Here is a 16,551-nt window from a genome sequence, read left to right on the forward strand (position 1 = left end):
ACTTAAACAAGAACTTTTCTGAGCAGTCCTTTTCAGAGGTCAGATACAAAATGATCTATGTTTGCAGAAACAATTTGTTGACTTCACTGAGGTCTGGCCGATTGGAAAATACACAAAACTTTATAACCAGAAGTACTTCATTGCAGAGCCGGGACAACATAGTAAACAGCAAAGATCATAGTGCTGCCTTTTATTCCAGTAAATGTTTATTTGAACTAAGAATAAGAAAAGACGTCAGCACAGTCTGCTGCCTTGCAAATCAAGACTTTCCAAAAGATGCTTTCTGAGGTTGCCCTGCTCTACGTGGGGATAATTTTGCATAATTGATGTAAAATGATGTTTTTCCAAGTATATACCTTTTAACAGTAATTAACATATCTGAGAGGAAATAACAGAAGTTCTTAAGTGTATTAATATGCATTCACTTTAGAATTTTTATGTACTCATACAATCTTCCTCTCTATAAAACTAAAGTAATAAAAAAAAAAATCACACTTTAAAAAAAGAAAATAAAAACATATCAAGAGCTCCACAAAATTATCCCATCTCCTATAACTATTTATAAATGTAAACATGTTTCTTTGACTTCATTTTAAAGTATGGATATTAAACATCTACCATATTTCTACACACAAAATTAGTTAGAATCAAGTTAGAATCAAAGAATCAGAAAATTAGGGTTAAATTTTAGCATTTATCTAGTCTAGTTGCCTCATTTTATGGGTGAAGTAAATCAAGCCTAAAGAGTTCAATTTACTTGCCCAAAGGCAAATGTTATATTGTGAACAAAAGCCATGGTCTTCTTGTCTCTTGCCACAACTCTTTCCACTATTTCATAAGGATTCCAGCACTGTGCAATAATACCTCATTTTACAGCCTTACATCCTACCTCATCCAGGAAGGCTTCCAATATCCAATCATCTCTGACCGACAATTATGATCCTAAAGCTTATCATTGTTCTCATTCTATACCAATTGCCTACTGCAATATGACTCTCTTTAGGGAGCGAATACATTTGGTTTTGTTTAAGCCATATTGATGGAAACATTTATGGCATGTATATGTTTTATGCCTCGTTAAGCAAGGTATGCTAACAATGGGACTTTTTCTTGATGACTTAGGAATATTATTTTGAATATGAATGATGGTGCTGTACTTTAATATAATGATATTTTCTAGGAATCTTGAGGTACATAAAGCTACTTGACTTACTTTTATTCCCTTCGTGTAATTTTTTTTTCTTTTCTCTAAACACACACTTGTTATTAGTATATGACTAAGATATTGCTTCGAACCCAACTCTGAACTTTTACACCTGTTCAAGTATCAAATATATACATACACTTTTATATACTAGGTACCATTTATACATTTTCCCCATTACAATGTAAGCTCCTTTAGGCTAGAGATCACTTTTCTTCCTATTTGTATTCCCAGCATTTACTATAGTGCCTGGCATATAAGTACCCAATAAATATTCTATGTACCTATTTATCTATCTATCCATTTGCCCTTGGGAGACTTTTACAATTCTAATATTTCATCTATTATAAACAAGGAAGAATTGCACATTGTTAAGAGACACCAGGTGAATCAGCTCACTGAATCTGTAATTTTATTTTAGGTTCAATTTAAAGCCAATGGACTCTTTTTCAAAAAGATCTGCTAGTTCCCTGATCTGCCCCAGTTCCACATCTGCCTTCCCTGATAAACTCTTACCTACTTATTTCTGATTTACAATTGTGTTTCTTCTGGTTAAAAATAGATAGAATTTGAGCAACTTACTAAACTTCTGTTTCTATTAAATAGCCTCAGTTTCTACTAAATATCTATTTCTCAGTATTCTCATTTATAAAATGAGGGCATTGGACTAGATGGTCTTTGAGATTTCTTCTACTTGTAGAATTCTATGATTTTATAAATCTAAATTTTATAATCAAATTATTAATAGCAACAACAACAATTAGTATTTATACAGTGCTTTCAGGTTTGTACAGGACTCTGGAAAATAGAATTATCAACAACTGGAATTTTCCAAAAGGCTAGAAAAAGCATGCTTCCTGGTTATTTACTCATGACTTTTTGGGGGATCCTTTTGGTTCTTTGTTTTTTCTTGTTTTGGTACTACCATGTCCCAAAGCAAATCCCTCTTCTTCCAGCCTCTTCCCCCCGAGTCTCTTGTTAATCAGTCCAAGCCCATCATTCTCCTTTCCTTCCCTAGTCATATTTTTCAAGTATGCCTTCTGGAACCTTTATTCAATTGTTACTAAAATTGTAAATAAATGCTAGTCCTCTTTTCCCAGTGTTTCATTTCTCACAATAATTAATAATACCTAGCATTCCTATAGCACTTTACAAAGCTCTTTCCATATATTATTTCATTTGATTCTCACAACCACCCTATGAAGCAGATGCTATTATTGCTCCCATTTTATAGATGAGAGCTTTTTAAGCAACTTGCTCAGATTCACACAGTTAATTGTCTAAGGTAGAATTCATATTTAGAACTCCGTGCACCTGAGTCCAACACTACATACTATACCACTTAAATGTTTCATGGAAACTTGGCTTTCTTTGGAAGATAATATGTTTGGTAATTGTTTCCTGGTTGCCTCCTTTCTCATGTTCCCCAAGATACTATGACATTTCTTCCTCATCACTACTCTTCACATTTTTATCCTGCCATGGGCACTCAACAACTTCTCAAGAAGTTTACTGCAGTTCTAATTATCTGCCCCAGAGGCTTGATCTTCCACACTTTTCTCTTTTGCTGACTTTGATTCTATCGTTAACATTTCAGTTATATAAAGAGAGTTGAACAGAAAAAAAAAGCCTAATTCTTCTTTCGTTGACTCTCTCTTTGTCACACATCCAGTAGCTATCCCAAAGCTTTCCTCACAATATTTGCATCCTCTTCTCTCTAAGCAGATATCCTTGTTCCTACTGGAGGCTATCTGCCATGACTTGCTTCTTCTTCCCCTCTCCATACTTCAAAATATCACTATATCTTTACTCGGTCTCTCTTTCCTTTACATTTGCCTCTAAGAAACAGGTAGTTCTTTCCTTTGCCAAGATTAAACCCTGTAGATCCTCTCTGATCTTCTCCAAGAACATAATCCATTTATCAAGTGCTAGATAGCACAGTCAATAAGAGCACTGGACTGGGAATCAGAAAGACTCATCTTCCTGAATTCAAATCTGATCTCAGATTATTGTGAACCTGAGCAAGTCATTTAATCCTGTGATCAGTTTCCTCATCTATAAGTGATCTGGAGAAGAAAATGATAAATCAGTCTCTTTGCCAAGAGAAACTCAAATGAGGTCAGGAAGCATCGTGTCCAACTCTTCATGACCCAACAATTTATCTGTGAACATTTATCAACCTATTCATTTCTCAAACCTTGACACTTGGTTTTTCAGCTGCCCATCACTCTACTGGCACTGTTCTTTCCAAGACTACAAATGATCTCTTAACTGGTAACACTCTGATGGTCTAAAATGTAATCCCACAAACTGCTTCACATTTAAGATGAGGCTCTGGTTTTGACTTCAGTCCTGAGAAATGTGAATTATCATCATAAGATAAGGAATCCCATTTTAAGTTGTACTGTACATGTGTAGCCTTTTGGGTCCATTAACATATCTTTTATGTGTAGGATTAATTATCATTCATTTAGTCTCTTTGTGCTCCGTTTGGGGAAGATTTAAACATGAGTTTAACCTTTAAATAAATTGTCCATTGTCAATAAACATGAGTCTAACCTTTAAATAAATTAAATATCAGGTTGGGGGCTAATCAGCCAGAGACTGGAATAAAAGGAAGTCTATCTCTCTCTCTCTCTACCTGGAGCCAGATTTTTCTAGGGCCAAAGCAAGCCAGAATATATGGGTGCCTTAGGAAGAAGGAATAGACACAGTGCCCCTGACCCCTTTGAGTGAGGAGCAATTATTCACTCTATTAGACAAAGATTATAAATGAAGATCTATTTATTTTTTCCCATTTGCATTTTTTTTACGGTACATCACTAAAAGGCTAAAGTCAAACTAAACATGTCTAGGAGTGAATATGAAAAAGATGCCCATCAATTTTATTTATTTATTTTTTACTGAATTAGTCATTCAGGCCAGGTAGAGTGCTTTGACTAGCACGCCTGCACGTACATATCATCTGGTTATCTGTTAAGCCAAAATAGACGTGAAATGTGTGTCTTAGTCTTTCTTACAGAATACTGTGGGCCAGTGTAAGGGAGAGAAAAACTAGCAATCTCCCAGAAAAATGCCCTTCTCCCCAAAACATACAAGTTGGCCTTCATAGTCAATTATACAGGTTTGGAAAACAAACCAAAAAAATTAAAGCCTCTCTTCAAGGAAGCTTTCAATTCCTACAAGAGAAGCCAACTCTTGAGTGTCTATTTGAAATTTTAGCTTTAAACACACTTTAAAAGGTCAGTGGGTAGCTGTTAAAAAATAAATCAAGATCTGTCTATGCAAATGTTCTTTACGGTTGTTATTATGTTGACTCCTGGGCTTCTCAATATCCTCACTGTGTTACCCCCAGAAGATGAAAAGATTCTGGGACCTACTGCAATACTTCTCGTCACTCCAATCATCACAATCATTGAATCCGTTACACTGCAGCTTCCTGGGAATGCAGATTCCACTGGTGCACAGAAAGCTCTCTCTTTCTCCACACAGGACTGAAGGAAAGAAAGAAAACAGGGAGTTAAGAGGTTTCAGAAAAAGTTCCAGGCAGACAAGGAAAATTCTGTCTATATTGTGCACACACTCATGTGTACGTGCACATACATACATACATCCTGCTTTTCAGACTTTAAACCATTATATACTTGTCAGAAATTATTATCAATGTCTGGACTCTCTTATTTTATATTTGGGAAATGGAGCTCCAGAAAGGAGACATCCAGCAAGCTAGTAAGTTAAAAGGAGAATTCGGGTGATCTGAATCTTTCCTTATAACAGGGAGTCTCCTCAGAGATTATTTTGCTAATGAGGAATATAAAATGGAATCGAATAATCATATTTTGCTTTCAGCTTGACTCCCTGACATTAATGTTTTTTGGAAGGCAATAAGAGTTAAATGACTTGACCAAGGTTACACAGCTGGTAAATGTCAAGTATCTGAAGCCATATTTGAACTCAGATCCTCCTGACCCCAAGGCTGATGCTCTATCGGTACTTCCCCCTCGCCCCATCCCGACATTAATTTTTGCTCTTGTTGATACACATTCACTTTCAACTTCTAAAATTTGAACTTCCATTTTGATCATTACAATTTATTTTCAGGATTTAAAGTGAGGGAAACTGCAGTAGAGGAAAGTTCTTCTGTTAAAAATCAAGCAAAAAAAAAAAAAAACATAAGCCAACTATAAAAATCATTAAAGAATTAAAGGGATAAAGTTTAAAAATATTGCCCCAATAATAAAGAAATATTGTTTTTTATATTCCCATTCTAAGCAAAAACCAATAAGGCAAATGGAATGAAAGAGGTCAGAAGGAAAGTAGAAAAGAACAAAGTTGGCCCAAGGCGTAGCTCACCAAAGGAGTATGACTTCCAAGGGGAGACTGTTAGACCCAGTTTGCAAAATCTTATCTTAATTAATTACTTTTGCAAATTAATAGCAAAGTTTAGTTGTTTCTACTACCAAAAGACTACACATTATTGTCAACACCCTCTAAATTTCAGTGCCCTGAGACCAATCTCTCATCACTATGTCCTAGTTATAGCTATGCTTTTATAAATCCCAAATCTAGCACTGCATGCTGTGGGAAATGAGGAGTAGCTTGCTTTCTAATTGCTTTTTTCTGGTTATAGCTCCCTAAGCATCAAACACCCGGTGAGTATTCACTTACTGAAGGAGTAAAAAGTGGATAGGGACTATTCTCCCTCTGACATTGTAAAAGAAAAGAATATACATTTACATAATTTTTGTAATATTCCAGAATTACAGAACATTAGAATTGAAAGGAATCTTAGTATAAAAATTCTATTACCACCACATACTTATTAAAATATACTGCTGGTATAATTAGGAATTTTTATTGTTTATTTACAATTTTTACTTTCAGTTCATTAAATTCTTTCCCACTTTCTATCCTTCCCTTATCCACTGAGAAGGCAAAAAAGATGATACCCATTATACAAACAAAGTCACATAAAGCATATTTCTACATTAGTCTTGTTTCAAAAACCAGGAGATGAAAAAGAAAATAAAGAGGGAGGGAGGAAGGGAGGAAAGAAGGGAAGGAGGAAAGAAGGGAGGGAGGGAGGGAGGAAGAGAGGGGAAAGGGAGGGAGAAAGGGAGGAAGGAAAGAAGGAAGAAGGAAGGGAGGAAAAGAGGGAAGGGAGGAAGGAAGGGAGGAAGGAAAGGAAGAAGGAAGGGAAGAAAGGAAAGAAGAAGGAAGAGAGGAAGGAAGGAAGGAAGGAAGGAAGGAAGGAAGGAAGGAAGGAAGGAAGGAAGGAAGGAAGGAAGGAAGGAGAAAGGGAGAATCCATCAGTTCTCCATCTAGAAGTGGATATCATTTTTCATCATAAGACTTTTGAAAACGTTATGGATCATTTATGTTAATCTGAGTTACTAAATCTTTCACAGTTGATTAGTGGTACAATATTGCTATTTCTATGTACATGTTCTCTTTTCTATGCTTTTCTATGCACAGGTTCTATTTACTTCATTTACTTCAGTTCATTTAAGTCTGCCCAAATTTTTCTGAAACCATCTTCTTTTTCATTTCATTTTGATTTCATATATAATCATATACCATAATTTGTTCAGCAATTCCCCAGTTTAAGGACATTCCTTCACAGTTTCTAATTTTTTGCCTTCACAAAAAACCATGAATTTTTATCAGCCATCCCACAAATTAAATTGTAATCTCAATCCAAAAAGTGGCTAAATTGTGTGTGTGTATAGATAGGGAGATGGTAACTATAGAAACATAAACACATATGCATATACACAAAGATAATATAATACTATATATGTGTGTATGTATATGTATATATATATATATGTATGTATATATGTTTTACCTCAGAAACCCCACTGAAAGGCACATACCTTAAAAAGCCCCACAAATATCAAGATATTCACAGAAACATTTTATGCGGTAGCAAAGAACTGGAAATCAAATAGACACCAGTAACTGGGGAACAGCTAAACAAGTTATGGTATATGAATGTCAGGAGATATTACTGTGCTGAAAGAAATGATGAATGTGATAAATGCAGAGAAGCATGGGAAGACTTATGAGCTGATGAAAAAGGACACAAGCACCACCAGGAAAACAATACACTCCATAAAAACAAATGAGACTTAATGCTTAGGGATTATATTTGCCAGGTTGGGTAACAAAGTCTATTTATGAAAATAAATAGAAAAGGAGAGGGAGATCTCCTTTTCTTTTCAGGGAAACAAAGTTGAGATGGGAAGAGAGCATCATAGATGATGACATTAGGCTTGGCTGACATCTGTCAGTTTTGTTGAACTTTTCCCCCTCTTGTTTTCATTCTTTGAAATAGGGAAATGGCTCTTTGGGAAAAGTCTGACAGAGAATAGTTTATTTAGAAATGTGTCATAAAAATTTTCAAAAAGTCACAATATATATTGGAATAAATCACATCTCAGATCTAGAAAATTAAAGTTTATATGATCACAGATTTAGAGCTAGAAAAGATTGCCAAAATCAGACTAACTCTCTCATATTTTACTCAGAGGATGTTTACTGGCTTAACCACTTGCTTTTTCACTGTCGCATTGCTAGATAATTGCCATTAACTGAGATCTGAACTCGGTCCAATGACTCCGAGTGAATCATGTCAAATTCATCATTCTTCTCACTCCATCATGATGCTTCTCTAGTTTAGTCTTAAACATCACACTTCTTAGGACACTCTCCTAGATATCATCATTTTCATTTATCTTTTAAAAAGATAATTTTCATTTGTGCACAACTGAAACAATTTTGAACAGAATGCCATTGGTCAAGAATAGTGCCGTGGAGATTGGTTCATGTGAGTTTTAAGATTTATCAGAGAAGCAAATGTTCCAACTGCACTTGTGTCAATGTAGATCCTGTTCTATTATCATATGGTATGAAAATGTACCTGAGAGAAACTATAATAAAAAGTCAATAATTCTAAGACTGAAATCCTATGGAATAAAATGAAATTGCACCACCTAGGAAACAGTAAAGGTTTTTCCCTTATCTGTTACCTTATTCCATATGTCTAAGATTTTTCAGGAGCTGGATGGAATTGTTCACTTAGACTAAAAACTCATTATGTGTTGTAGTGTCATCTCTAATGTGGTGGAAGCTGTGGAAACTGTGCCTATTATTAGGTCTATTATAAATTCAAAGAAATAGCAAATAATGTCTTACATCTGAAGTAGTTTTCCATTTCATCTAGCCAGGCATTTAGCAGTACCCAGGGAAACACATATGGTTCTGCTTCAAGAAAGGGGTTCAAAACATATACAAAGCCCAGCAAGTTGGATTCAGACACCAGAAAAAAAGTACTAAAGTTTTTACCTATATCTGAATTTAACTGATCCTATGTATAGGCTTATCAGTGTCTACCATTAGTCTCAAGTCTACTATAAAGTCCTTTGGGGACTATTTACTTTTTTTTTAAATGTATCATGAATATATATATACATATATATATATATATATATATATATATATATATATATATTTTAAATAGTCTTTTATTTCCCAATAGAGGCCCCAGGAAATAGAACACTCCTTTCTAACAAGGAAGCACAATTTACAAAACCAAACATGTAGCCCATGGCCTGTAGTGTGTAATTTTTATCACATTTCTCTGAAGTTAGTAGGCCATAATATTATTGTAAATCCTAATATTCTACTGTGTATGTGTGTACAGTAGTAGTAGTCCATTCACCTTCACATTTTAATCTGCAACAAGTCACCTAACTAGCGCCTCATATGCATTAGATATTCATTTTTTTGAATACTCAAACATATGAATTTATTTAATAGTATCACAAAAACAGAAATATAAGGTTTTTTTTTCTATTATAGTCCCCTACTTTTTGGCACTCAATAGGGTTAATCTAAATTGAGCAAATAATCAAATAGATATCTTCACTAGCATACCACACTCCTCATTTTATACCTTCCCATCAGCCATCTTTAGACATGTTTTAATGAAACAATCGTCAAAGCAAAATTACTGCAAAAACGAAATGCTCTCTGAAGCTTAACTAGGTCATTGGTTCAATTTATTCCTTTATATTGTACATAAACTCTGTCAAGTTGAAACTGCCAAACTTCATGTTAAACTAAAACTAGTTTCCTAAAAGTACTTCTAAAGGGGATATGCTGCACTTCTATAAATGCTTCTTACTTACTAAAAATGTGATCTATAAAAGTCAAGCTTTGAAAGGGAAAAACTTGGCTAGTTCTAATGTTAATCAAGAAATTACCTGAAGTTGATAAATGAGAAAGCAGCATTCAGTCTTTAGACATATATAAAGCACTTCCAGGAAATAAGTGTCACCATCCAGCATTTAGGGAATGACTACTGAACAGAAGAGATTTTGTTTTTTAAGTTCTGTTCAACAGACATTATAATCTAATTAGACAGAATGCAAAGCAGACCTGTATAATGTCTCCAACATCAGAAATAGTTTGTCAAAGCTCAAAATAACTTAATTTAAGAAAAAAATATATATGTGGCTAAATATAACTTAATTTAATAAATGTTAACAAAACTTCAAAATGAAGGCCACAAAACTAGAAAGATATGGGACATGGCTACTTTGTGGTTTAATGTCCTACCAATTCCAAGGACTCCCATCTGGGAAAATAAACCTATTCAAAATTGAACAGGACATATGGACAGATATTTATAGTTTCCTACCAAGTCATGCAATAAAATAAGTCCAAACCCTAAATAACAAGGTAAATTAAAGATTGTGTTCCTTACACTAGCTCTAAGAGGGAGGAATAGGCATCTGGCTATCACAGGCAATTCCCCAAAGCCCAGGATCCTAAGACCTTCAGTGTGGCTTTCAAGATGTTCTTAAGGATGCAGGATAACAAAATATGTTAAAGACAATTAGCAAGCATTTTCAGCAAAACACTTTTTAAGATTTTCTCTAAATTGTCCTCATGTGTTTCAAAACAACATTTTTCAAAAACTAGGATTTATAAAAAGATAACAGTTGAAGACTAAAAAGGATATTTTGACAGATTTCAAAGAGTATGTTTGATGTAAAATACCTGAATTCATTTTAATCTAATAGAAACAAAGGATGTTTTATATATATTAAGGTTTGGAAAGACTATCAAAAGCCATGCATATACATTTGTCTATGTCTGGAAAAATCATAGGGGGAGTGGGGGAATCTGGGGGGGAAGATTAATACTTTCATGAAAACTATGAACCAGTCCTAATATTCACAACAAAGATTAAGAACAAAATGAACCAAAAAACAAAAACAAGCTTCCATGTAATCTGCATAATTTGTTTTGGTAAGTAGATATAAATTGAACCAAGTTAACATCATAAAAATATGTTTATGGAGGCAAAGCCAATCCACCCACCTAACAGTTTTCAATTCTTTTTTGACTTTTATATTATTCAATTGTTTCAATCCAACTGTTCATGATCTCTTAGCAAAGATACTGGAGTGCTCCATGATTTTCTTCTCCAGCTTATTTTATAGATGAAGGAACTGGGGCAAATAGGGTTAAATGATTTGCCCAGAATCACAAAATCTGAAGCTGCATTTGAGCTCAGGTTTTTCTCCTAGACTCAGAGCTCTATCTATTGTGCACCTTAACTGCCCATGAGATTACCTTCCATTTACATGTCTACATATCTTTTATGTCTTGTCATATACCACTTGTGTCTCCCATTAAAATGTGAGCTCCTTGTGGACAGAGATTGCCTCCGATTTTGCCTTTTTATTACCAATTCTTAGCATTGTGCCTGGATTATAGTAAACCCTTAATAAATACTTGTTCCTGGCTAGAATAGAATATCACCTTTTTCAGGGTAAAGGACTTTTCTGTTCTTTGTTGTTGTATTTCCAGTGTGAATGCAGTAAATTCCAGTAAAACCCAGAGTAAATCCCAGCTAAATGGATGACTATCTACAAATATGGTGAAATTGCCTGTGCTTTTAAAGACATATGATTTGGGTATAAAATACAAATATTCATATATTTAGTGATTGATTGATCCCCATTATTTTGCTAGGAGATAAGGATACAAATAAAACAATTTTAATATTTCCCATTGGGCCTGAAATTCAGTCCTATCTGTTTCCATCCCTCTGGCCCCCCTTGGAGATGGCACTGCCATGGAAAGCGGTAGGAGCAGCAGCTTGGAAGTGATCCAGCAGCACCGGATTTACAAGCAGCAGCCACGTGTAGCCCATCTCACGTGGCCAGGGAGCCACACGGACATGCCGGAGTAAAGCTGAGGCAGCGAATTCAGAAAGATTTTGTCACATTCGGGCACCTGTTGTTTACCTCCCGTGTGTGAGAGCCCTGTGGCCTGAGCCTGGTCATACCAGACTGTGGAGCGAGCCGGCTTCTGTGCTGGGGATCCCACTCTCTGCCTCGGGAAGAATGCTACGTAAACATCCCATTTATAAACTCTGGCTTATTACCCCCCATTCTTCTGCTTGCTGGGGAACTTTTTGGCTGAGGCATCCTCCCATCTGGGCTAAGCCAAGGGATCCAGTTCCAAATAAGAGCTGTTGGGGTGGGGAACCCATGGGATGGCCAATTGGACCTGAAACAGTCTGCAAGGAGTTCTGGCCAAAATCACATTAGCAGTCTCTCTTTTGCATTCCCACTACTCAATATAGCCCTCAAAGCTCCCATTCAACCAGGTGGGGAAACGAGAAACATAATACATACAGAGATAAGAAAAATAAGAGAAAGTCTGAAGAAAGTAGAACTGGTAAAAGGAAAGGGAGCCATTAGGAAAGGCTCCACAGAGGAGATTGTACCATTCTCATTCTCATCTGAATGAGAAAGGAGTTCATTCTAAAGGAACACATCCATACTCAAATTCAACTCAAAACCACTGTAGAAACAAGTGTCATGTACAAAGGAATATTTACTTAACAGAGAAAAGTTAATTGCCTATTTTTTGTTCATGGCTTTAAATTTGTCTTTCCATTTTTAAAAAGATATATTAATTAAATTGGCCAAATTTAAGATAAACTGACCAAAAAAATTTAACACAAATATCATATTTAACTATGAATGTTGGACATCATAATCCTGGAAGAATCGATATTACCAGCAGTTCAAAAGGCAACAGAAATAGACTGTTATATTACCAGTGATGAAGTGTTGCTGAAGAGTAGAACACTTGTACGTGCACTCACCCCCAAACACACGCCCCACTACAAAATTATGCTTCCACCAAAGTTATCAAAGTACAGGAAGATCAGATGTTAGCAATTACAGAGACTCTTGGGTCTCAGTCATGCTGGGAAACTAAAACAGACTTTTTGTGCAACAACAAAAACAAAAAAGACAAAAGTGCGACAAAAAGTTTCCAGTTATTTTTTTTTTAAAGAGGGCCTTTAGTGAGGAGATAGGAAGAGGAAGACAGGAGAATGGAAAGGGAGCACGAAGTAATTTCTGTGATTACTGTGTTGGACTGCTTTAAAAAACTTAGAAAAAATTTCCTAAAACCAGCAATTGTTGAGTTAAGTCAAATCAACAAACATGCATTAAGTGCTTACTGTGTACCAAGTCTAGGAATACAAATATAAGCAAATAGAAAGGCAAATCCCACACTCAAATGAGATAACGTGTATGATGTGCTTAGTGCAATGCCTTGTAAATAAATCAGCATTTGGTAAATTCTCATGCCTTTCTCCTTCCCTCAAGGAGCTTACCTTCTAAGAGGGAAGGACCACATACATGAAAGCAGGAGCAGGATGTACTTGAGAACCTGGCTTGGGAGAGAACGCCAGATAGATGGGGAAGTCCAAGAGTGACAAAAAAGGAATGGCTGGTCTGAGCTTTTCTCAAATTAAAAGTTCTGAGAGTAGGAGCCATAGGCGCAAAAAAGTTCTTCCAGGTGAAAAGGATGAAGGGATATGGTGGAAAAGTCAAAAGTCAGAAGCAGAAACAAAGAGTGAAGGGCTAAGAGTCACAGTGACCAAAAGTTGCATGGGCTCGTAGCTGGAGACTAACCAAGAAAAATCATTCGTGTATCAGAACAGATTACTGATATCCCAAGACACTTTCTATGATTCAGTATATTGTCCTATAAGCAAGCTTAAAGATAGAACTGGGTTTATTAATATTCAATTGATTTAGAAGAGATAACTGGAAGAAATCCATATGGAGATGGGGAAAGGAATGACAAACTCACACTTTTAAAATACAGAGGAGAGAAAAAACAAGAATTTGAAAGCAGCAGACACTGAAATCAAGAAAGAGCCAGAAAGACAGACATGGAGAATGGAACTATAAAAGTATGGACTGCTAAAATTTAGAAAAATGTTAGAGACAATAAAAAGGATTCAGGTGTATGTGTATGTGTATATATGTGTGTTTTAAGGAAAAATGGGGCTGGGCAAAGAAGGATCAAAGAAAAGGTAGGATGGATACTTTTAATGGCTAAAATGAGAAAGGGGAAATACTTAACTCTTATTTTGTTTCAGAACTCCTTTATAAGGAAAATGCTCTTTGAACTAGGTAAAGAGAAACAGCAATAGTTTGTAGGAAGTAGAAACCCAAGATAAACGAAGAAAACAGGCATCATTGACTTGAATTCAATAACTAGATTCAGATGAACTACATTCTGACAGACTTTTAAAAGGACTAGAAAATGTAATTGCTGAGCCACCGCTGCTGCTGTTTGAAAGATCTTGGAGAATAAGAGAGTTGCTACAGGAAGGGGAAAGGGAAAATGTCCCAATCCGAAAAAAAAATCAAAATAAAGGAAAGAGAATTTCCTTGGCAAGCTATAGAACAGTAAGCTTAACTTCTGTTCTGGGCAAAATTCTAGAACACATGGGATAGTTTGTAAGCACTCAGCCAGGGAAGTAGTGATCATTATAAGCCAGCATGGTTTCATCAAGAACACGTCATGTCAGACTAAGCTAATTTCCTTTTTTTTTTTTTTTTTGAAAAGGTTACTAGACTGGTAGATCAGGAGTATAGGGCAGATGTAATATACTGTGATTTCAACATGTTTGACAACATCTCTCTCAAGCTATTTGTGAATAAGATGAAGGACCATGTGCTAGTAGATTGAAATTGGGATAACTGGAATCAATGAAAAGTCATTAAAATATTGAGCAATGGAATAATCAATAAGCATTTATTAAGTATCCAGTGTATTCCAAGCACTAGACTAGGCACTGAGGGATACAAAGAAAAAAAATTAAGTCCTTGTTCAGAAAAAGTTTTGTTTCAGCTACATGAGAATGGCACAAACATAAATAAATAGAAAATCTTTGCAAAGTAAATTCAGGGAATAAAACCAGTGAGAAGTAGGGTCAGAAAAGGCCTCATGTTGACTGTGGCACTAGAGCTGAGTCATAAAGGATTCTTAGAAGTAAAGGTAAGGAGGGAATGAATTCCAGGCATGGAAGAAAACCTGGGAAAACTCACCGAGACGGGAAATGGAAAGTCATGTACAATTTACATCAAGCATTCTGGTTGGGACTGGGACAACTTCTGGGAGAATATATAAATGAATGAAAAAAGCATTTATTAAGCACTTATTATGTGCCAATCACTATGTTAAATGCTAAGAATACAAATAGAAAAACCATACAGAACAGAACCCCTGTTCTAAGCGGAGGAGACAATACAGAGAACATAGTTCGACTGCAGTGCAGTTAAAAAAAAAAAGTCCCAGAAGTCCTAAGGCTACAATGGCGGGACAGAGGCACAGAGATGCTTGAGTTACACCCATTGATAGTGCTAGGGGACCACGAGTAAAAGGGAAGGGCACCACGAGTAAAAGGGAAGGGCACCTAATATACACCTGAATGACTTGTGGAGACAATACCCAAACAAATAAGGAGGTTTCCTCCTCCATCTCCCTGGATCAAAAGGAGTTATGGATTCCTGTCTCCTCCAAGCCATGTGAGCAATCAAGTCTTCCGAGTAAAGATGGAAGAGGGAGGGGGACTCCATCCCCAGTAGCCATGAAGCTTCCCACTGCCCAGTATCTTTAACGGGTGCTGAGATGCTCTGGGCAAAAGAAGGTGCTAGTAGACCTTCCTGCCACAAGATGATCCTCCAAAAGGCTGATGGGGCTAATAATAATAATAATAATAAATAACCCCATCAAGGTAGACTGGAGCCAGATTATGAAGGGATTCATTTGTGAAACAGAAAAACTGAAAATTTATCCTAGAAATAAAAAGGAGCCAGTGTAGTCTGAGATTGAAAATGACTTTAGGTCTTTAGGAATATTGATCGAATATTCCTAAAGATCAGTAGGAATGAGGTGACCCTTGAGCCAGGGAGAAACCAAGTGGACATCTCTTTGAGTAATCCAGGTGAGAGATGCTGAAGAACTGAATTCGGCTAGTAGCCAAAGTAGGAAAAAGAAGGGAACACAGGTGAAAGCTTGTTGAGGTGTAATGGATAAAATTGGGAACTGTTGGTCAGATAAGGGGTGTAAGAGAAAGGGACGAGGTAAATGACTCCTGGGTGAACCTGAATGACCAGAAGAATGGGGATGGGCTTAACAAAGTAAGAAAAAGCAGAAACAAATTTGAAGGGAAAAACTGAAAAGAGCCTGGGTTTGAATCACAGCCTGGCCACCATCTCTATGAAGCCTTTGTCGTGTCTGTGAGCTACTCAGACTGATTTTCCTCATCTCTAAAATGAGAGGAGGGGATTTGGCTAGAGAAGGAACCTTTAAGGTTCCTTTCTTTGACACTGAACAGAGTCAGGATACAAAAAGACCACCAGCTTGGTGGTGCAGTGGATAGAGCACAGGCTCTGGAGTCAAGAGCATATGAGTTCAAATGTGGCCACAGTTACTTAACACATATGTTCCTGGGGAAATTGTTTAATTCAGTTTGCCTTAGTTTGCTCATCTGTAAAATGAGCTGGAGAAGGAAATGGCGAACCACTCCAGTATCTTTGTGAGGAAAACCCCACATAGGGTCACAAAGAGTCAAATGTGACTAAAACATCTTGGTGACAAAATAAAAAGATGATGATAGATTAGATAGATTAGGAATTTAACTGAGACAAATGTAAAGTTCTATAGTCCATCACTTGGAAATATTGGTAAAAAGGGATAATATATAGAGGTGGTCCTAGATAGCTTCTAAGGACTCCTCCAATTTTGGGGTTCCATGGTTCTGATATTCAATTTCTACTTGATCTACTATCACCCCTAGCTTAGTTTTTTTTTTCCACTCACAAAAGCCCCTAACTCAATATAATTTCTGAAGGATAAAAATATATTCTCTTTTTTGGATAGATCTGTGTCCTGGTTCTGGTTTCATGGATAAGTTCAAATAAAGTATTCCTTTAATAAAAATATAACCAATA

General features: G+C 36.1%; 1 protein-coding gene across 1 annotated transcript in view; it reads right to left on the reverse strand.

The window, feature by feature from the left end:
• CORIN (corin, serine peptidase) overlaps positions 1 to 16,551 on the reverse strand; it is a 197,020-nt gene that overhangs the window by 62,717 nt on the left and 117,752 nt on the right. Inside the window, exon 6 of the mRNA XM_051965220.1 lies at positions 4,585 to 4,698. Within this exon, the coding sequence (XP_051821180.1) occupies positions 4,585 to 4,698 (114 nt within the window). The remainder of the gene's footprint in view (positions 1 to 4,584; positions 4,699 to 16,551) is intronic.

This window comes from Antechinus flavipes, chromosome 6 (genome assembly GCF_016432865.1).
Source record: "Antechinus flavipes isolate AdamAnt ecotype Samford, QLD, Australia chromosome 6, AdamAnt_v2, whole genome shotgun sequence".
NCBI lineage: Eukaryota > Metazoa > Chordata > Mammalia > Dasyuromorphia > Dasyuridae > Antechinus > Antechinus flavipes.